This window comes from Oreochromis aureus, linkage group 8, assembly GCF_013358895.1.
Source record: "Oreochromis aureus strain Israel breed Guangdong linkage group 8, ZZ_aureus, whole genome shotgun sequence".
NCBI classification, from domain to species: domain Eukaryota; kingdom Metazoa; phylum Chordata; class Actinopteri; order Cichliformes; family Cichlidae; genus Oreochromis; species Oreochromis aureus.
Window position 1 is genome coordinate 5,363,579 of NC_052949.1, and position 23,762 is coordinate 5,387,340.

General features: G+C 39.7%; 1 protein-coding gene and 1 long non-coding RNA gene across 7 annotated transcripts in view; one reads left to right on the forward strand and one right to left on the reverse strand.

Annotated features, from left to right (window-relative positions):
- LOC120441457 overlaps window positions 1-8,996 on the forward strand; it is a 31,289-nt gene extending 22,293 nt beyond the window's left edge. For 2 of the 5 annotated variants that reach the window (XR_005614114.1, XR_005614112.1), the window contains 2 exons: window positions 7,447-7,506; window positions 8,356-8,996. This is a non-coding gene — a long non-coding RNA (uncharacterized LOC120441457). Of the gene's footprint in view, window positions 1-6,251; window positions 6,444-7,446; window positions 7,507-7,972 lie in introns of all 5 variants that reach the window. The other 3 variants (XR_005614113.1, XR_005614115.1, XR_005614116.1) reach the window with 3 other exon arrangements.
- The window catches only part of LOC116335608 (rho GTPase-activating protein 44-like), a 104,549-nt gene that overhangs the window by 42,640 nt on the left and 38,147 nt on the right, over window positions 1-23,762 (reverse strand). The window contains exon 1 of one of the 2 annotated variants that reach the window (XM_039616636.1): window positions 2,950-3,051. The exons of the other annotated variant lie outside the window; for it this stretch is intronic. Within the exon in view, the coding sequence (XP_039472570.1) occupies window positions 2,950-3,014 (65 nt within the window). The 5' untranslated portion in view covers window positions 3,015-3,051. Of the gene's footprint in view, window positions 1-2,949; window positions 3,052-23,762 lie in introns of those variants that run through there. 2 annotated transcript variants of the gene reach the window in all.

A 23,762-nucleotide genomic window follows, 5' to 3' on the forward strand; every position in this document is an offset into this window, starting at 1 on the left:
AAATGATTAAAAATGTTAATGTTGCCTCTTTCAGAGTCAGACTTTCAGTCAGTATGCATCAAAGTGGCGAACATATGTATACATATTAGGATGTTTCTTTTATTGTCAATAAATCCCACATTGACAAAAAGAAAGAATAGCCTCTTCAAGCTGACAATGGTTCCTACTGAAGATGCAAGCCTTTAAAAACAACCCACAAATATATAATTTCATTTTCTAGAGAAAAAAAGAGAGCGTATTATCGTCCTAAAACAGCTGCTCTCCGCAGGTTTCAGCAAATGTTTCTCAAACAAGAAGAAATGGAGCTTTTGTTGGAGACTATTATCTGCATCGCATTAATGTACACATGGTACTCTAGTGAGTTTTTCAGGCAGCAGGATGGTGTGTTTGTGAGATTGAACCATTATGAACCAGTGTATGTGTTCATGATAATGAAGAAACATGTCACCCAGTGCAACACTGATGTGTTTTTAATAGTTTCTGCACAACAATGAAGCTCGATAGCACGCGGGAATAAAAACTCCCAAGCTTTAAATGTGCAGACAACACATGCTTTCTTCTTCGTGGGTGTTGTTGATATCAGGCTTTAACTAATGATGAATGATTTTAATCATACCAACGATGTAGCATTTAGAAAAACATATTCTGCTCCATTATTTGATCACCAGTTCCTTCAGGAAGCCAAAGCGTGATGCACTGAAATAACACTAACAGACTGCAGCACTGCCTTCAGCAGCAGTTGAACAGCTGATGGAGATCAGTGTGGATATTTCGGATGCTAAGATGACCTGTAGGTTAATAACAAAGACAGCCTCTGGAGGAAAACGTTGCCTGGAGTGTCAGAAAGCCTTTAGACAATAGATCTGATAAGATGCATAACAATAAGCTGCAAATTTAAAATAAGGCAAAACCTGCAATTACTGGTCTTATCTCACCTGGCTAACGTTTGCAGAGATATTTATCTATTGGCATCTTCTTTTAATGCTAATAAGGAAATTTTAAGGATTTTTTTAATCGTCCATTTCTTGAAAGTCTCTTAACATTTATGTCTATCTGCTGGTTTAGCATTACTTACTCCTGCTTTAAAATCACGGGGTTCAGACAAAGACATCTGTGTCCAGTAAAGATGCACAAACCTACCCGTTTGAATTTTAAAATCAATCCAAATACCTGCTAAAACCAAATTTGTGCTCTTTCAAAGTTGACATGAATGCACAACAATTTATCAATTCTAAAACAGCAATCCTGAGACTAAAGACATGAAGGTTGCAGTAAGTTCCCCCATAAGTATTTATTTCATTATTTTTTTACATTTTGAATGCATCACTGTTAGATTTCCTCTGATGACTGTTGCAGTATTCCTCTATTGTTGTTCATTAGCAAACACAGAGTCCAAGTGTATAAATAGCCAAAATGTTCATTTTTTGTTGCTGTTAAAACTGAACAGTGATCAGAAATAGATCGAGCAGTTAAAGATGAACCACAGCATCCTCATCTCTGTACACAGTTTCCTGAGACAGATTCTTTCTTGGGTTACCTTTCCTTCCCTCTCTCTCTCTCTCTCTCTCTCTCGCACATTTTCCCCTGACAACCAGTTAGATTAACAGAGTTCAGAGAACAGTTAAAACAAGTAACAATACAGATACTCAGAGCTGTAAATAGAACAGATGCAGGCAGATGAGGAGATATAAAAACAGAACCAACAGCATTAAAACTACACACACAGCTACAGCAGACATTTCTTCTCTCTGTCTGCTGCGATTCAGCCTCACAAAACACGTCGATTATACATCAGGCATCAGTTTCCTAAAAGCATCTTAAGACAGTCTTTAGAGCGCTATAATGCTCAGAGAGAAAATATGTTTGGGAGCTCTGGTTTCAGACTGAACAGCTGCAGATACAAATGATTGTAGCTTGAGGAAAAAATCAGAGTACAGCAATAAACCGAGGAACGACTGAGTGGCTTATCTGTCACTTATGAGTAGCAAAGTGCAATTTGCTGGGACCGGCTCAGCAAGTGGTTTCAGGTATCAGATCGCCATGTTTCTTAGTGGATTTTTTCACTTGCATTTAACACTGTGCACTTGATCTGATAACCACAGATGCACTTGAAAACCAGCTGTAAACAGGGCCAAGATAAAAACTTTTTACAGACGTAAAAGTTTTTCTTCTGCTGAATTTTATCAGCCCTGATGTTACTCTCTGCTCTGAACAGCCTTTAGCAGCTGTTTCAGTTTGTAGTCCAGATATCAGTAGCAAAACTGATAACAGGTAAGTGTGAATCACCTGCGGTGCACTTCCTTAACCCCCGCAGACAGAGAAACCTGTTATTAAACAGGCAGATTAAGTTTTACGAGTCACCTGGGTGTAAACAGCCTGGAGTCTTAATTACAAGACTAATAACATTTCTGCTATTTTACAAGATCAACCTCTTAATGCCTAATGTATCATATTTTATACGTTGAGTTATGTGAATTTGACATCAGTGTCACACAAATTAAAATTAAAAGTACTGAATTTACATAATTGGAATGTACTTACAGACCAGATTTGTATGACTAAGGTCTTAAATAAAAAGTATTATTTACAGTTTTCCTTCACAGTAGATTAAAACTGTCTAAATCATCAGTGAATTCAATGTTAAATAAAGCCAACTCTGTCTAAATTCTGGATTAGCAGAAACTGTTTGATGAATAGATGAAAATATGTTATTTTCAGTGTAACTAATATATAAGTTAACACTTTCCAGCAGCCCTGTGCTTTCTGACCGAGAACAAGCACCAGACCAGTCACGCTTACCTTACCTGCCTTTCTGAACAGCACAGACACACATCCCCCTCTAAATGTACCTACTGCCGCATACCTGTACACATTTCACTCTAATTTAGCTCAAATTTAAAACAAAAAAACAAAACACAGAGTGAGCCTGCTGCGGCCCAGTGGACTTACACAACAATGCTTTTTCTGCTCGACCTCTTAGTCTTGCTAGAAATCTGCAGCTTTCTCCTCCACATCCCCCCTGCTCACAGAAGGGAGAACACCTGTTTTCAAGCAGGAGTCCTGTGACAATAACCAGCCAGAAAACAAAGAGGAGAGAGGAGGTGGCGAAAGTGGGAGGAAGAGAGGGAGGGGAAGGGCGGCGTGAAGAATGAGACCTGACTATCTGGTCCTTTCACCCACTCGTCGTCACCAGCCTCTGCTTTATTTTCCCCTTTGTCAACAGATTGGACTTTCAAATATGTACACATTATGTGTTTATGACTGAACAGACACATATCCATCCCCACACTCACACACACACACACACACACACATAAGAAAGACAGCAGATGTCATAAGACGGAGGTTAGACGGTGACCTTTCTCACTCAGTTTGCCTCTCCTGCCCTGATTGGATGATTATTGATCCGGCTGTGGTGAAACAGCTGGATGCAGGAGTAAGGGATAGCACTGCTCTTACTTTTCCCATCTCCTCTGCTGGTGTCTGCTCTGCTGTGAGCCTCAGCATGATGGGTCTCTTGTTCTTTTCCATTCACTGCAGTTCTCAGCTAATGGAGCTTATTGGAGAAAGCGAGTGCTCATTTTAAGAAGTACCCTGGCAAAATAAATAAATGAATTAAAAATCTATTTTCTAAGCAACACATATCTTCTGAGCCTGATGTTGAGCTGATACAAACAACTCTAAAGTATGTACAAGTGCTGGTTGCTCCACTTAGGGTTTGTCAATCTGAAACTTGCTGCTTATCTCAATGATCTTGTTTTTAAGATTCTCTCGAAAACTTTATCCTGGTTCAACAAAGTAAAACAAAAACCAAACAAAGGTCTAAACTAATGCAGGCAGTAGTTCTTTAGGCTATTGAACAGAGAGGCCCCAAACAGGCTGTACAGAAAGTAACATTTACCAGGGTCATGTTATTTTAATGTGGTAGCACGCCATTATTTGCATATGAAATGCAGACTCGAGTTTCAGGGTGTGGTGAAAAGAGGGCTCAGAAGTGCCGGGTACAGTGATAATAGTGCACCTATTGGTGGTAATTACAGGAAGGGAAAAACAACCATGTCCTCTTCAAAATCTCTTCTAAATATAAATAACTTAATATTGTGCACTGAGCTCATTTGTGATAAATATGTGCACATTACATGAAAGATTTAGGTATTAGGATGTGAGGATGGACAAAAAGCCTCAAAATCCTGCTCAAAGTTTTCAAAAAAGATTTTTACACCACATTTATTTCTCATTTTCTTATTTCCACCCCCTGTACAGCTAAAAAGAGAAAGTCCTGGAAGCACCCCTGCTAAGACTAATGGTAAAAAATGCACGTTGTAATCAATTTAGTCAAAGTATTGTAAAAGCCAACATTTTACATTTTGTAATATATTTAAAATCCAAGGGTCTCCTAATAGTTTTTCAGCCCTCAGTACTGAGTAAAAAGACCCATGCTCTGCTTTTATAAGCATTGTTCTGAGATTGGTACCAGTGGGAACAAATTTATTTTTTCAAAGAATGGGCCATGGAAGATTTCACCAGCCAATAAAGTCCAGTTTATCTGGCCTTAAGTGTTAGATTTAATCCTAAAATGTGAGTTTCAGCTTTCATTGTATGGTGTATTCATTTTGCTTTTTTCACTCTAAAACTCAACATTCAGTTTGAGTCCAGCTGGGTTCAAATGAAATATTAAATTAAGTACGTCACTGAAGTACTGAAAACTAACATCTGAAATATAAAGAAGAAACTGCACAGGGGGAAGGAGGAGCAGCCACTCTGACAAAAGACAAGGGGAGGCAGTGACTATATATACACTGAAGGGCAATCAGAGAGACAGCTAGGGAGACTGAGACACTGAACTAAATCACAGAAGATGATACAAGGGAAGAAAAACTAAAAACAAAGCACAAAGAACACTAAGTTTCAAAATAAAGCAGGAAGCTTGATAACTAAACTGGTAAAATACAGATACATGAATGAATTTGACACAAGAGGACGAAACAGTGAGGAAATCATTTAACAGGAATAAATACACTCACGGGGATGACATTAACACATAAGAGAAACACTAACAAAACAAAGAATCACATAGAATATAATTCCAATAACCCAGAAACACCGGGTAAACTGAGTCGAGACTACGACAAGAGCCATGCTAGCAGTTCTGTGAGGCTGTACTTAAATAAAGTAGCGCTATTAAGCCTACCCTTATCATGCTAACATGCTCACAGTGACAGTGCTAATATATCTTATGTTTAGCAGGTATAATAATTATCTTGTTCCACCAATTACTATGTTAGGATGCTAACATTTGCTCAGCAGCTGCACAATCTGTTCAGTTTCACCAGGGATTTAGTGATAATTTAAAGTGCCTGATAGAGCCCCCTAAGAGTGAAATGGTAGTTAATAGTCTACATTTATTTTATAATGTAATATTTTGGTTTGCATATTTTCCATCTGTTCTTAAATATGCTCAGCAAAACAACTACAGAAAAACAATGTGCAACAGAGGCAGGTTGTAGTAAAACTGAAAACTGCCGTTATTTAAGCTGATACACACTCCAATAAGTTCAGAGATATAATATAATCTGATATAATAAAAAGGTCCACATGAAAAAAATACAAAAAAGTCAAAAATGCACAGCGGACACCCAAGAGTAGAAAAACAGACACTGAGAGAGTAAAATGGAGACGAGGGTGCTGAAAAACAGCTGAAACTAATAAAGGGAATAAGAAAGGAAGTAAAACTAAACAACAGAAACATGCATAAACTTAACAGAGAGACTCAAACACAAGAGGATGAGGCAAAAGGAAATTATGTGAAAACAACAAACACTAACACAAACAGAACTAACTGTGAACTAAAGTTTTAAAAAGTAAATAATAAAAGAGAACCAAACCAAACACCAAAGTCCAAAACCTGCATGAGTCCAAACGTAGGACCATGAGAACATCTCACTGGCAAACTCAACAGCAACCAACCAATCGGGTATTTTACTGAAAGCTAAAAGGGGACCGTTCACACACCTGCCACTCACCTGAGCTTGTTCTTCCTGTTAAAAGGGAGTTCTTCCTTCCCACTACTGGTTCTTTTATCTAATGCTGCAGAATCTTTAATGTTTAATATAAATCACCTGGAAACAACATGTGCTATATAAATGTAAATAATACGAACACCTGCATCTAACCACTTTCTGCTGCTTATCTGAGGGTGGATTATGGGGGAAGCAGTCTGAACAGAGTAACCAAGACCTTCCTCTCCCCAGCCACCTTCTCCATCTCACCCAGAGGGAACACTGAGGTGTTCCCGAACCAGCCAAGAGATGCAGTCTCTCCAGTGTGTCCTGGGTCCACCCTGGGACCTCCTCCCAGCAGAACATGTCCAGGAGGACACAGGATGCCTGAATGTTTCACCTCAGCTGGCTCCTTTTTATGCAGAGTAGCGACTCGACTCTGAGGTGATTGACTGGATTCATCACCCTGTCTCTAAGGAGGAGCTCAGGGAAAGCTCATTTCTGCCGCTTATATTGGTGATCTCATTCTTTCAGTCATTACTCAGAGCTCGTGACCACTGGTGAGGATAAGGGCATAGATCAAACCGGTAAACTGACACCTTTGCTTTTATGCATAGCTCTCTCTTCAACCCATCGCCCTAAACTCCCACTCCCCTCACGCTCCACTGTGAATCATCACCTTAGTGTGGTGGAAAGGTTTGTGTGTTTCTGTCATTCCACGGGCTTTTATGTTGGTCCCCGTGAAAGCTAAAATAACAAGGGACCAGTTTACCCTGCGCAGGAGAGGGTTACCTGTGCCCCACACTGGAACCAGACCTGGGTAGGAAGCTTGAGGGAGAGTGCTTGGTGGGGCCTGGCTAAGCACAGCCCGAATGTGTATCGGACAGCAGTCAAGACCAGAGGCCCTGATGGTCCAGGCCCCGGCTGCTGATGCTGGCTACTGAGATTTACAGTTGGGATTTAATGATGTCTCCATGACACTGTGGTGCTGAATGACAGTGTTTCTGTTAGCAGTCACAGTTTCCTGTTTCTGTAACAAAACTGAACTTATTTCTGACACAATATGTACAAACCCAGGATTTTTTAAACTGACATTTAAAAAATCCTGGATTTGTAACCGCTGCTCTTTCTCTCTCTGAATTCATCTTCTCTCTGGCACTAAAGAAGTCTAAGCAAGATTCACAGTCTCTGGATTTAACAACGAGATAATGATCCTTATGCAAACACAGAGATACACGCACGCACACTAATGATGAGGTTAGCAATTACTCAACCGTCCTGGAAAGCCAGTTGCTGCAGAGAGATGGAGATTAATGCACGCGCACACACTGAATCCAAGCATGCCCAAATGCAATGCACAGTGTCTCGTTCCTTTCCTCGGTGATAGTTGTTTAGATTTCATCCAAGTACACGCACAAATGTACACATCCACTTTGTCTCTTTCCAGGTGTGACATAATGAATGTGAAGGCTAACACAAGCAAAACAAACTGCTGTCTGCTGTCACGGTGAGTTTTAACACCCAGGAGACAACATATTCAGACTGTGTGCATTATGTTTGCACAAGTACCTGCATAACTGAGAATAACAACGTCTAACTGACAGTTGAATAAGTCTTCAGTTTGAACTGTCATGTCCTCAATTACCAGCAGGAGGCAAGATTCCATAATACTTTGACCACACTTATCCCAGATGGAAAAGAATGTATTATTAACTGTATATTAAAGCTATAATGTGCCTGCAGTGCGACTGGACACGTGAAATTGAAGGTAGCTTTCTATAATGTGGGTTCGGTAACTCCAGCAGCAGAAGAGGAAGCATATGGGCACACCCCAGTCACTTTTTCTGCAAATATAGGGGAAAAAGAAACATGTTTGCACACAGTTCATACCAATGTGATCAGAAATGCCGTTTGAAGCATATCCATCTCCATCTAAAGGTTTAATTCTCCAGTTAAAATGTTGTAATTCCCAGGAAACACGTGTGCTGCTAACAGTTCCTGATGCTTGGCTGCAACTCTGCATATCTGCACGTGTAAGGAGAGGAGAAGGTCAGCTGTTTATGTTGTGCTGACGTTTCCACTCGGGGGATTTGGGCCTCGTAACGCAGCATGACTGGGGTCACAGCTGAGGAAGGGAGAGGCTAACAAACACATGGTTCATATTTTGGAAATGCCTGACTCAATGAAATAAGCAGCTACATGTTGTTGATGGCCGTGTTTGCTCCAGGAAAAAAGAAGTGGGCAAACAGGAGAAAGAGAGCCACGTGTGATGAGTCTAAACCTCACTCGTGATTCAGCTTGCTCTTCTACCCTTCTCACTGCAGTTTGTTTTTTGTTAATTGTTTGACACATCAAGGGCACTACAGCATCCTGAATCAAAGCCTCAGCAACACAGTCGGTGCTTTACTGCAGCATCAGCTTCTGGCGTCACAGCCGGGATTCCCACCGGCACAGAGAGGCAAAGAGGGGGAGGCAGCGAGAGGTGATGAAGAATACAGAAGCAGAAGAAGATAACAGATGTGTAAAAGGGATTTTTCAGTCATAAATCTTGTGAGGGGGAGCTGGAGTGACAGAAGTTGGGAATACAGAGTGTTCTCCAAAATGACTCAACTCTCTTTTCCCCCATCTCGACAAAAAAAGTCTGTCTGAAAACTTTTTGCAAAGGTAGTGCAGCAAAAAGAGTTTCTCTGAACAGCATTTGAGTTAAGTTATATCGCTAATAAAGTGCAATAACAGAAAAAGGGGGTTTTGGTATGAAGCAAAATGCTGATTTGTTTGAGGGAGTGAAAATAGAAGCATGTGGACATTTCTGCACAATCCACATTTCTCAAGCTATAAGCAAAACATTTACAAAGTGACATTTTTTCTCGCTTTACTGGAGTTGTCTTTAACTGCCTGAAAAATGTGAAAGCCCAATCCATCAGAGTCATTGAGAGCATTAAAACTTTAATGAAACAACATATTAACATCTTCCTCGATTTTTCTCCGGTAAATGCTTCCAGGGCAGCTTTTTTTTTTTTTTTAAAGCCATTGTTTCTCTTACTAAAATATCTGTCAACATGCCACAGCAGCAGTTATGTGTCAGCGCTGTTCTTAAGTTCTTCAATCAACTTTACGCAGCTTAACACTTGATGTGTTTTCACTGGTGCCGATCTAAACCTGCTCAGCAAACCAACCACCTTTTTATAAACAGCCTCAGTGTTGACATATTAAACAGTAATGCACAAGGAATTCAAGGCCACACTCAGTGGCTTTGACTCATAATGCCAAGCCACACCATGTTTTCATCACTGGATTATTAAATTTTATTAAGGTTAATGTTTAAGCTACTCAGATCTTAATTATACCTGTTTGAAAATACATTGAAGATTTTTATTTATTTTTTTTTTAAGTGGTGTAATGGAGTAGAAGTCTTAAGTGGCCATTCAGTGTACTAGCTGATGTAGCTTAAAGGCGCTTGCCACTGTGGGAAGTTATTTCTAACTAGATTTTGTTTAAGCACTACAAAGAGTTTTAGTCTAGTCTGGGTCTGTGATTTCCATTTTACAGCTCGACTATTTCAGTGTTTTAACAGCTGAGCACCAAATAGCAAAACATATGAAGCTAGCAGCTAGCTAGCTAGCTAACTAAGGGTTTTTTTTGCTTTAGTGCTGGAGACAACTTAATATTTCAGGGAAACTGTTCAAAATTGAATAAAACCACCAAAATTGGCACATACAATCTATACTACTTTTAATAAACTCTATTATCCATTTGAAAATTTCATTCACTCTTAATTCCTATAGAAGCACTAAGACTATACTTAGTTTTTTTATAGGACTGCACAGAGTCATGTCAGGACTATAGAGGGGAAAAACACACAAAATTGGGTGCTTGTATCCACAACTGCACAAACCAGAATCAAAGGCAAAGGACATCGTCCTTATCAGGATCTAGAGTCTATCCCAGCTACCATTGGGTGAGGAACAGGGCACACTCTGGACAGATCATCAGTCAGGGAGGGCGAACACAGAGAGATAGACAACCTTTCACACTCATGGGCAATTTATCATTACCAATTAACCTAACCCCACTAACAGCATGTCTTTGTGCTGTGAGAGGACACACAAACATGATGCTAACTCCACAAGGAAAGGCCAGGCCAGATGATGAAGTCCAACTTGGACCTTCTTGCTGTGAGTCAGCATTGCTGACCACTGCACTGCATCCTCATCTGCTGTGGTCAGGTGCTTTGCTGCTTGTGTTTAGACCCGAGGCAACTTAAATACAAATAGCTAAAAGTTAGAAGCTGCTTATTTGTGTGGATTAGTTTATAAGTGTAGCTTATAATTATTAAATGTTTTCCCAATAGAAAACATAAAAATACTACACTAATCTTTGTTGTGTTCTTATTGAAAATCGAGAAACTACTGCTTTGGTGATTTGTGCTTTCAGATCAGTGATTCAGAATTAGATGATTTTATTCAAAATACATCAGCAGAATTTTCTCTGTAACCACCAGCGAGTCTTAACGAGTAAACAGGTGAACTGAGCTAAGAAATTCAAAGATTAGATTTATAAACTGAGAAAACATATCAGCGTTGTTTTGACAGTTTGTGTCCTCAAAGGTGCTTTTTTTAGTTGCTTCTAGCTCTTCTGCTGCCGGGAGTTTCTGTCAGTGACACCGACATCCGACACACAGAAGCTTCAAAGAGGAAACTGAACAAGTCATCAACAGAGATTATTGTCCAAACTTTGCCTGTAAATAATTCATAATTGGGAATGTTATAAGACAAAGGAAGTGCATTTGGTAGGCCTCAAGGATCTATACGATACTTTGTGAAAAGAAAAATGAACGTGGAAAATATAAATATTTGTAGTTCCTCGACTCTTATTGTAAAGGTGTTTCTAACCCAGTGTTCAAATTCAGTTTCTACAATACTACAAAGTGAATACTATCAGCTAAACTCCACTTCATATTCTAGACAACTATCAAATAAACCATGTTCATCACTGCAATTATACATCAAAAGGTTACTATGCAGAGACAAGCCATGTTTCTCTCCTTTTTTGTATGAATAACAACCATATATATGGTCATATATGCTTTATCAAAAATGAAAGTTTTAAGCCTAATCTTAAAAGTAGAGAGAGTGTCTGTCTCCCAAATCCAAACTGGGAGCCTCCCATTCTACTTTTAAATGGTCTAGGAACCATAAGTAAGCTTGCATGAGGCCTGATTATTCAAGACCTTTCATGTGAGGAGAAGGATTTTAAATTTGATCCTTTATTTAAGAGACATATGATGAAGAGAAGCCAATATGGGAGAAATGTGCTCCCAGTCTGCATAATATCTCCTATATGTGTATACAAAGCCCCTTTTTATATATAATACCATAAATAGTAGCTTTTCAGCTTTTTATTTAATATCACTGCAAATCATAACCGTACAAATATACTTATTCAAAACCACAGACTGCACATGAAACATGGACGGGACTTTCAGGTCAGGAATGGAAGTCCTTAAAAGTGATTTCATTCTAATGGCCAGTAGGGGGCGACTCCTCTAATCCACCGCTTTCTTAATCTTTGATCTTGAATTTTTAGGTAAACTCAAATGGGAGGATAAAGCAGGTTCGGATTTAAAGGCTTTACATTGGGACTTCGCCAACTATCTTTTATACACAGTTTAAATTTAAACATATTCTTTAGTCCTTTCCTTGAAAGCATCATCCAGTAAATATGCACAAATGTCTGAAATTTAACAAACTTTATGTCTGTAGATATGGGATCCTTTAACACGGTCCAAATAGATGAGCTTATATTTGAAAACGTCTTATATGCTAAATACTTAATTCAGTCCACCTCGGGCAGGAAAATTGGTGTATGATGAAGGAAAAATGGTTCAAGGACAGAAAAGTCCCCGAGGAGAAATGTTTTAGGTGAAGTCAAATTACCCAGCATGCTTCTCTCTCACTGCTAACCGGGTGGGGGTGGTTTTGGGGGTTACTATGGAAACGGCAGAAGGATCAAGCGTGGAAGTGAAGAAGGAGGGTGAAGATGAATGAAGAGCTGGAGTAAAGCGGAATCATTCCTCCACCGGCAGCCCAAGGTGCGGCGCCGGCGGTCGAGCTGTCGTTTGTCACAACGGCAGAACCAGCCGAGATGAGATCTGTATCTTTATGTCTGTATCTTTATCTCACACACACACACACACACACACACACACACACACACACACACACACACACACACACACACACACACACACGCGCGCGCACGCGCTCACATCTTCTTTTGGCTTCAAGGTCATTCCCTCTACTCTTTTGGTGACTGTGGAGTGGGGATGGAATAATAAACCGCCATGAAGCCTTTGAACGATGAGTTCCTGGTGAGCTGACGTCTCACGAAGATGCAAATCTGTGAATAAAATGCGGGCACATGTGCCGTACGTGCATGCGTGTGTGTGTGTGGATGAATAATAAACTTGTCAGAGAGATTCTCTCTCTGCAGATGAAAGCAATAAAAAGATCTTTTTCGACCATATTTTATTTATAGATGGCTCTATTTTCAGCTATTTGATCCACACTCAATATAAAACACTACGCGGGACAGATATTTCAAATTCAGCAGTCTTCAGAGCACAGTCAGTCTCTGAGCATTAAACATGCTGAACGTTATCCTCTGATTATTCACCGCTCCTTACTGCACGTTCATTAAACACAGAACTGCAAATGTCAGCCCAGTCAGGCATGAACTGCAACAGTACTGCTGGTAAAAACGAACAGTTTGTTTTTTCATGATGAATCTTAACATTTTAATTTGAAATTTAATCCTCTTGAAAACTCTAATGTCAGCTAAACCACGTTAGGACTTTGTGAAGTTTGAAAGCTGAAAAGTTGTCTTCTCAGATCGTGGATATGACATCCCTTTACATCTAAGAGGCAGAATTAGTAAACGGGGTGTGACTGCAATCCCCAAATGAAGCCTGTGCGTCAGTTCAATAAGGAAGATCTGTATTCACTCATCTGTCTTCTTGTCCAGGTGTTTGGCTGCTAGTATGTTAATTACATCACTTCCACTTTCCCACACTGTAAAACTCAACGGCGACATCATTTCTGTAGTCCAATTAACTTTCTTCAATCAGCCTCCACGCTATAATCCCACTCCTCAGCTTTCATTCTCCCTTGCAGTGTCCTTTGTGCAACCCACCTCCTCACTCCATCCAAGCCTCCATCTTATCTTCACCACCACTGGCATCTAGACTCATTCTGCTGTGATGGGCCATCCGAGTCTAATCGCCAAATAGCATAACTGAATTCTGTATATCAACAAATTACAGTCAGCTCCTTCTAATGATCTCTCCGTATTGAGACAGTAGTCATAGGTGTGGTTAGTTTTACAGGGTTTTACAAAAGTTGTTAAACTGTTGGTTGAAAGCCTCGGGGTAGCTCATCATGAAGATCAGTTCATCCTGATTCACACACACTGGGGTCACTGGTTTTGGGGATGATTATTACCAGGGAGAAGTGATTTTTTAGATTAAAACGATGTGACTATTGTGCACAGATGCAAAACAAGACAACATGGATAGTATTGCAATTTATGCTGCAAAATCTTTTAAAACCTAAAACCTTTTTCTTTACAGGCTGTTCAGGCCTAACTGAGTAATAAAATTTTGATCTTAGTGGAAAACAAAACAAAACACATGATGATATTCAGCCTTGTGCTGTGTACACAGACCACCTTGATTCAGATGTCCAAGCAGTGTTGCATAGTAATCAGTGGCCACACAGCACAGCACAAGATAACAACACACAACCGAAGGGGAGGAAAAGCCTGTTCCTAAGAGCACAACCCATCAAAATGCTGCTCACAGCCAAAAGTTTCGAACGCCCAGGTCCAGCTCTCCGGAGAGCTTTCTATTTTTCTCAAGGAGCACTAAATCCCTCCAGCTTCTCTCCGCTGAATACAATGAAATGGCCTGACTCATTCCAGATTCACCCGGAGTACCTCGGCCTTGTTGGCCCTCACAATTGACAAGCCAACAAAACAGAGCAAAGCCTGGAAAAATAAAATCCACCGCAGGAGGTTGTGAACTGCTTTAAAGCTGCCAGAGATTCACTTTTCACCTCCTCTTACTAAATGTTTTTGCTTTTAAGTAGCACAGAGCGTATACACCTCTACTTTTAGAGGTGAAGGAGCCGAAAGCCTCTTATACACAGCACACAAAGATGGATTAATGTGGCCTGGAAAATGAAGGTAAACAGAATACGTATTGTGAGTGAACAGGAAGGAGGCTGAAATTAACATAAAACCTCTTATTAAACTTCTAATTAGGTAAAAAGATGTGTTTATGAAGGAAATATAACTTTTTCATTCTTATTTCCTATTTCTTGCATTCTTGTATGTTCAAATTAACTGTGTAACTAACAAATAATTAAAAATAAATGTTGGCAGTATAACAAAGAACAGAAATATACTGTAAATCACTGCTTTGTAATCCTTATTTCATCCTTATTTTTGGCATTCTGTGATGATACTTTTGCATAGAAGGATCTGGTCCACTGTTTATCACTGATTAATGTTAAATTCAGCCTTATTTTTATGGTAATACAAGACAATTTAAACCTTTTTTCAGACCAAAGTAATATCTGCACACAGTTCCAGCAATAAGTCTGTATAAGAGGAAAATTCAGGGGCAAAAAAAACCACACTGACTAGAGCTTGTAATAACTTAGACGCTCTTTTTTTTAAAAAAAAAAATTATAAAAGTGAAGAAAAGTAGGTTTGTGGAAACTGACGGGGAATTTTAAACTCTCACCCATCCTTCCTACCTGAGATTTAAAGGTCTTTATAATATGATCTTTTTAAAATGATTTTTTAAAGAGCAGGAATCGCTCAGGCAGAGCAGAGTGAAACTTTAATGCTTCATGCTTTAATGGTATCAATATTTCAGCACAGCTAAAAATACAGTCATTTTAACATAGAAGTGAAAGGCTGGGAGCTGTAAAGATAAACCTCTGATAAATTGCTTTCTCATTAAATTACCTATTTATATATAAAATGCCAGAAAAATAAATTCATTAAGGTATAAAAGAGAAGCGAGAAGAAGCATAAATATGTTTGCTGATGATTACTGAATACGTATTTCAGCTCTACACATGAATTACAAGCTTTAAACACGGATAACTTTAGGTTACTTATGTAACCCTGGTTCTCTGAGTAGCATAAGTGAGACGTCTCACCAGAAAGCTCTTCTTGCTGGGGCAAAGTGATCAAAGGAGTTGATTTTGATATGTTACTATGTTACTGTTTAAAATAATTAGGCAAATTTACCAATTGGGTTCTTCTTCAAGCCTCTCTCATGTGCGGTGAATTAGAGATCCAAGAAGACTGTTTCAGTAGCTTAACCTTGGTGGCTATGTTACTATTGTGTTAGTAACATAGTGTTACTAACACAATAGTAACATAGTGTTACTTGTGTTAGTAACATAGTAACACAAGTAACACAGTAGAGTAACACCAGCTACCTAATAGTGGGAGGAACCTGCCTGACGTGGTTGTCTCAATCACAAACCAACCAAATGTATGCTGGGAATGAGAACAGTGCATGAATTAGTCACTCAAACTTCTTTTGTACCTTTTGTACAGTCATGCTTTCCAGCTAAGTCAGTTTCAAAGAAAAGGAGCAGAAAATAAACTCGATGGCCATACAGACTCTGTGGATCTCTCCCAAAGACCAACAGTCCACTCTTCTATGAAGGTCAACAAACAAATCATCAGAAAGATCAAAGCTTTTTTTTTCTTACTTAAAATTATAGTAAATTCCCCCCAAAATGAAAATGATTGGTTTCCACTGATTAAAGTGTTGCTAATGGGTGATCGCATTTCCTGCAAAAATAACTTAGTTCAAGCATTTTATGCATAACCCCACCTAAATTACTCTTACTTGCTCAAGGCAGATGAGCAAAAATTTAAATGAAAAATGAAAAACATTATGATGTGTTTACTTGATGTTAATTGGCAGCTCAGTGGTTCACAGCAAGAGAGTGTGAACCTGCCCAGAGCACGTCTGTGTGAAGTTTGTGAGCTTCGGGTTCCTCCTTGGTGGAGGTGACAACAGTAGTAGATAAACGACAAATAAAATAATTAGTACATTATTAGAAAAAAGTGTTTTAAGCTTCTTTTTCACATTTCCAGCTGTTCTCAGTAAAATTTCAGCCATTCCTGATACAACATATCAGCCTACAGCCTTGACTGCAGCTGACACACCATCTCCTCACACACAAATGAATGTGATGTGCTAACCTTGCTGTCACTGCGGCCACCCTGCCTGAACTCTCCCACACTCTGCATCTCCTGAGCTGTGAAGAGCTGATGCACACACAGAGACAGCAAGCCCTCCGACCCCATGGCTTTATTTTCATGTCTTTACACAGCTGGCCTGAACAAGACCGGTGGTTCTTCCTGTCACCAGAGACCCTGAAATATGTTGAAATGAACAGGCTGAGGACACTGACTACAGACTGACTGACTGGACATCTGTGTAGTGACGTTCTCAAAGCTTTTTCTAAAACACAAAAATCCTGTTTATTCCTAAGAGTTCCCAATGTGTAGATTTCAGGATGTTTTTTAAAATTTTGGCTGGATGTGTAGCACTGTTTTATCTCTCTATCGCCCTTCTTTGCTAGTAACTTACAAGAAGTTTTTGTTATGTATCTACAGACAGTGTTGCAGACTAACAGAAGTGTTTGGTCTCATGCATTGTTGGGGTGTTTAGGCACACATAAATGTAACTGTGTGCGAAGTTTAAGCCAATATCACACATACAATACAGCCCAGAACTTATCTAGTCACTGAGTGACATTTACAGGCACATTTGAGAAATGTGTTCTCTGTTGTTGCATGCTCTTATCTGGAAGCAGCTTTGTCTAGATGGCTTCGAAAAGGCATGCAAACCATCTCCCGGACAGTGACGTTACCATGTACTGTGTAGACCCTGAGAATTGTTCTTATTCTACTGGTTTATCAAATCTGCCGGGTCAAGGTTTCATGACAAATGATTACTAGAGTGAAGAGCTGGATTTGAACTCAAACCCACTATCTTTTCATAAACCTCAATCAAGAGATTTTTAATGGCTCCTAGCATATAAACTACAACGGGACCGCTCCAACCAAACGCAGCCTTTTATTTCAGACGTCAGTATTGCTTCTGCCAATGTAACTAATTATTCTTACTGTTATTATTATTATTATTAATACTATTAAACCTGTTTTTAAAACAGGTAGAACCATTGAGGTCAACTATGTAACAGGCCTATGTTCAGTTCAGTTCAAGAAAATCGGGAGATCCAGCCAAAGTCTTAAGTATCTTTAGCTTTATAACCATGTAGGGTTTAAATATGGACGATGAGTTGGATACTTTTAGGTGACCTTGTGAGAGATTTCTGAAATCTAATAAAAACTGACTGCATATTTGCCACAGCTAGATTAAGGGAAGCAGATATTTTATAGCAGAGATAATTTTGTTATGTTCAGGGTGAATAAAAGAGGTTCAAGTATGGATCCCTGTGAAACACCTGAACTAATGGGAACTTTACCTGAACTCTTTACACTCTACTGTCTGAGGCCTACCAAGTAAATATTAAACCAATTAAAAGACTGATGATCTGAACTGATTGCTAATGCCAAAACACAAACTGATTATTTGACAGCCCGAAGTGAGAACATGTTCTATTTTTTTCTGTAATTCAGGTGCAAAAAATCGGTTTCATATGAGGCCCTTCGATTTGTTGGCCCCTTGCTGAGAGGTGCTGCTTCAGAGAAGCAAAAGCAAACCTTTAAAATGTAAGACTAAAACACTTTGTATCTGATCAGGTGAAACCCCACTGAGCTATTAGTCTGCAGCTAAATCGATGTTAACAGATCCTGCAGGGCCTTTCCTGGATAAAACTGAACATCTGGCGAAGTGGCTGTTCTACAGACATGTTTTGTTTATCCTGCCCCCCTCCAGCCACCAAGTCCAACAGGAGTTGGGTCACAGCCAGCACAGCCAGCGATGGGTTCCACGAGAGTCTTGCATATTCTGGCAAGCAGGTCGACGCTCTGCTCTGTTCACTTGTCCTCTTTCACTCTCGTTTTTTAAATTTTGTTTGTTTAGTTTTTTGTCTCCCTCCAGCTATGTCCCTCCCTCCATAAATTCAAGCCATTTCTCTCTGAGCCTCTCGTCCCTCGTTGTAGCTCAGGAAACACACAGCCGGGTCTGGCAGCCGGGCTGAGGACAGCCCATTGGACTGGTCTCTGCAGGAGCGCTGATTGAGCAGGGCAGGCTTCTCTCCTGCCAAGTTCTCATCATACTCAGCACTTACAGGGAATGACTAATAGCTGTGAGAAGAGGGCTGAAGAGGGAGGAGAAAGACAAGACAAGCACCCAGAAAGTTAGAAAATGCACTAAGGGTGAGAAATTCCTTGCAAACAAACACGCCTTTGTATTAATGCTGCCATTGCCAAAGCTGTGAAATAACTCAAGCAGGTGACAGGCGGGACGAGACAATATGCTGCAGGGACCTGGAGCCGCATTGTCAAGCTGACGCGAGGTTTACAGTTTTAAATGGAGTGTTTTGTTGTTCATCCCACTGACGGCTAACAATAACGATGATCTGTGAGAGAGCAGGGATAAAAGGAGTCGGACGCTCCCTGAGCTTCCCTCCCTCCCCTCTCATATCTTCAGACTTTCTGTCTCTGTGAGGTTAGGCCGTCGCTGTGGATACCATTGACCTCGCTCATCCTCGGTCAGGCTCAGCCTTTTGCGATTTCACATTTCTCGCAGTGACATTTTATGATGAAATTCACTTCTGAGGACAGCAAGCTCTCGTGCAGGACCACAGTCCTAGTTTTCTGCATGCAAGCTGTGAGATCACTTCCTGTCATTGACAGCTCTGATACTTGTGAGCCAAGCACGAGCATACAAGGGTGTTGCATGGCTGGCAAATGTATCTGAAATGTTGCATCTGAGATGTTGCCAGCACTTGTAATCTGAGCGTGAGCTCACAAAAGGCTTTTGGCAAATTGACATCTCACAGCATCCAGACTCATGAGTTTAGAAAAATAAGAAAGAGACTGGTGGAAATCTATAAACCTGTGCTGTGATAGGATCCCCCAGCAGCTCTCTGTGATTCTTAAACACATTAAAATCACCACAGAGGATAAATCGCACTCACTGCAGTCAGATACCCAGTCAGAGTAACAGCTTTCTCTATTTTCACGGTCAGCTTCTGGGTCTTTATCATCACTCAGACACATTTTAGTTTTTAATGTTATCAAAATCGAGCAGTGCAATAAAAAATCTGTACCATGTTATTTGTAACATATTAAAATAAATCTCTCAATCTATTTCTGTCATTTCATCTTTTCATAGTAAAACAATAATTGCTGGCAATGGTTAAGCATCCTTTATCTGTAAGCCTACTAACTCTAGGAGTGGCAACGCTGTGGGGTATAAAAGTGTGAGAGCTCATTAAAAGTATGAAACATTTTCATCTAAATTTAGAAATTATCTGAAACTTGTGGTATTTAAGAAACATAAGCTCTGACACGTGGAAAATGGAGGACTGTGGCTCACATCAACGAGGCTCTGGGTTCAAACCCAAGCAGGTTCACCTGTGTGAGGTTTGCATGTTTATCAATGGAAAATGCACTTACTTAAACATTCCTTGCTCAGGTCCTATCATCGCTCAATTCCAGCTCAATATTTTTTGTCCTTGGACTCAAGTAGAGCAGATTTTCATGATTCATAGCTTAAAATATGTATTTTTGTTTTGTTTTGTTTTTTCTTCGACCTTGGTGCAGCCCTGAGTTCATGCTTTTTCTGAAACATCAGCCTGATCTCATGTGGATGAACAACAAAACACTCCATTTTTAAAAACTCTGTTTCTTTGTGTTCTTTGTGTTCAAATCTCTGCAGTGTGCACGACAGTCATGATGACTTTGTAAGTAATCTATTTAGAAATGAGGCATTTTTTATTATTTGTCCAGACAAAGTGGGGACATGTTACCACAGCAACCAATAAACCCATACAATAAACCAAAGAAGTAGCTACCATTGTATTATAACAAAAGTCATGAGATTTTTCTAACCTTATCCAGTGGTTTTAATGCTTAAACTTAACCGAGCAACAGTTTTTTAAATAAAATAATGTATTTTAAAAGATATTATACAAATGAAGTGTTAAAATCTTGACGTGTACACGTGAAATGTGGGCTGCTGATGTGAGCTTTCAAATGATTTGGCCTGACACCATCCCCTCCAGCCTCCAACTGTACGCCTTTGCACCTTTAAGAAGTGGAAAACACACAAGAAAGGTGTAACTTGAGTCCACAATCATGGATCAACAGACCAGAGATCGTATCTAAACTATGAAACAGCCAAGCAGGAAGAAAAGAAGAAGACCACAACAAAGGTTCATGGATGGAGTGAAGGAAGAGATGCAGATGAGATGCAGGATACAAGGGTGAGATGGAGGCTTTGGTAACCCCTAAAAGGAACAGCTGGAAGAGACTGAGGTGAAAGATGAAGAAGAACAATGACAAAGAAGGAAGAAGAAGAATGAAGAAGATATTTGCCACGAGAAAGAAGATGTTTAAACTCCTTCCTCTCAAACAGAAGGGGTGGAAGCAGGTGGGCAGAGCTTCACAGCCAGACCTGTGTGCCTGAAATGCCACATTAGGGAATATTCACTCTCTGACATCACAAAGAGCCAAGAGCAGAAAAAAAAAACATCCGAACAAAGGAGTACAAAACGATGTATTTTGTGGTCACATGTATGTGGACACTTGAACATCACAGTTAAAAACTCTGCTGCTCTAACAGCCTCTGCTCCTCTGCCTGCAGACCTTCGAGCAGATGTTGAACCTGCTGCAGGGATTTTATCCACAGGAGCTTTAGCGAGGTCCAACACTGATGCTGGGTGATAAGCACCGACTGGCTCACAGTTGGCGTTCCACTTCATCCCAGAGCTGTTGGACAGAGTTCAGGTCAGGGCTCAAGTTCATCAGCACTCCAATATTAAACTGAAGCAGGAAACTACTACACAAAACAGCATCATGAACACTTGAGCCAAAAGCTCAGAGATAAAATCAATCTGCAACCATTTTAATTAATGTTTAAATATGTCAAACTCTTGCAGATTCCAGGTTATTGCACATCATAATTTTCTGTTTTCTTTGATATTTATGTAGGATGCATGTCATAATACATATACGTGGGAAGAAGCAGAATATCTTTGGGATTTGGGGGAAACAAATGACTTAGAGATGTCAGTTTGGACATTTACCACTGAGAAAATACGTTACATGCATAGCTTACAGTGAAAGCAGCTCCTGGCTGTGACCTTAACTTTGTGCTGCAGCATGTAGATTTCACTCAAATTCAATTTAGCCTCAGACAGCCTCAGACTAACACAAGCTTTTGTACAATACAACTGTAGCAGGAAATCAGCTCTGGCATATTTTACTCTGGCCTATTTTGCGGACACAATATAAAACATATAGAAATAAAATGTAATTCAATTCAGTATTAAGTGAGAAATATAACTGCTATCTTCTCATTTTTCCTCCATATATGATGTCAAGCCTGTTACTGAGCAGAAATAGATCTGAAGGCAGGGATCAGGAGACACAGATGCACATTTACAAAAACTAACACACACACATACACACACATATATATAAAATATGTTTAGTATGCAGTCTCTGAAACGTCCTTGTGTGCATCGGACTAATAGCCACCTTGGGAAATCCTCCACTCTCACACAACATGAATCTGTGCCAGCAGCTTTGTTAGCACTTAACCAGCCCCTCAGTAACAGCTATGCAGAAATCTATACATATGCATGTATAGACACGGGCTCAGTGTCACACACTTCACATTCATGCACACTCAAGCAGCAGACAGCTGTTGGGGATGAAACTTAATGGATTTACAAGGCTCTTCACAGGAATGAGCAGTTTGGCCAGTTTGTATACAGATCAACGTATGTTAGCAACAAAATAATATTTGTATAGCACAAAACAAGTCTGCCCTCTCAGCTTTTTCCAGCTGTTTTGGCAGCTTCTGAACACCTGAGACCGCAAGCTTGACTGTTTCTAATAGGACCCGCCCACACCTGGAGGCCAGACAAACGCCAAACGAGGAGAAAAAGTGAAACATCCCAAAGGCAGGATGTGTATAAAGGACACCATGTGATTTACAGGTTTAATGACGGGATGTCTCTGAGTTTAGCTTCAGTTGTTTAGCTAAGATACATATAAACAATCATCAGTAACACTGGCTTCAATCAGCTGTCTAATCCGCTCTTCATATAATTAAAAACAATTCAATTTAAAGCTCAAAGTCCACACAGTCTTTGAATTTGCTTCAAGCGTCCACCGAGAGAAAACTATGTGTTTAATACCAATATGACAGCATCGTGCTGAATAGAGCAGCACTGTGGAACAACTGCACAGAGGAAAAGAAAACCTGTTTGTCACTGCATAAGTTCACACAGCACATATAACATGTATGACAACACAAATCTATGAATATGAGGACAATTTGACATTTGGCCTTTCTGTTCTGATGAGTTCTCACTCTGCTCATCTGGATATGACTATTGTCCATTATTATTGATGTGCACAAATATTCTGTTTTTTTAAATTTATTATTATTGTATTTATTATTTTTTTATTTAATTTTATTTATCTAAATATCTAAAAGCAGTATTCAATTCAGATGTAACTGGGTAAACTGTTTTCACTTTATAAAGACAGAAACTTTGACTTCATTGGATGTCAGACATTCTCCACCATCTTTACCGGAGTACCGGCTGTAGTCCTCCTCCTGTCACCAGCTGTAGTCAAACATATGGAGCTGCAGAGCATCCTCAGGCTGAAAGACTCACTACTCAGTTATTCCTCACAAATTAATTGGTAAATAATGTCATTTCGAGGGGAGAGACTTGTAACTATAAGAAGAATTAACCCACCCCACTATCACTGCACATGAAAAAAAATGACACTCAGTGCACACGTACTGATACATGAAGAAGAACAAAATACCCGTGTATTTGCTGCTTTGGTGCCACATCCCTCCTTAAACTGTCTTCTTCCTCGATGCAATAAATTTCCCCACGATGAATCATGAAGCTGCTAATTTTGACTTTTTGAAGTGTTAAACACCTGCGTGTGTAAATAAAAATACTGATATCCAACATATCAATGATTGCTCAATCACATGAGAAAGTAGTAGGAAGTATTGCTATAAGCAGTTCTTCAACCAGGGTCTTTGAACATGTTTTTTTAAATCTCATGCTATTCATTCCTCTCTTACTGCTTCGTCTAAATTATGTTATTAAGTATTAAAATGTTTCTGTTTGAATTTTGGCAGGTGTCATTATACCCTCCCCTCATCTTCATATTTCAAATAACACAAGTAAACAGCCGACTAATTGAAATATTGAGTCCACAGGCTTCTTCAAAACAGCCATTAGTCCTCTCAAATATGCTCTGCCACAGTAATTACTGTAGAGGGAGGTTAATCTCTTTCCATTACTGCCACCCTGACCAATGGAGACACGATCTCACAGCATAACCAAACTGAATTGGTTTGTCCTGAGAAATGGGAGACTTATAATGGCGGTGTGTTTTGTTTGTTTGAGTTGTGAAGATAAGAGCGAGGCTTTGCCAAGGCCTCGATTTACTATGTGCAAATCAGAAATGTGCCAGCAGGTGAGCGCGACACACTGT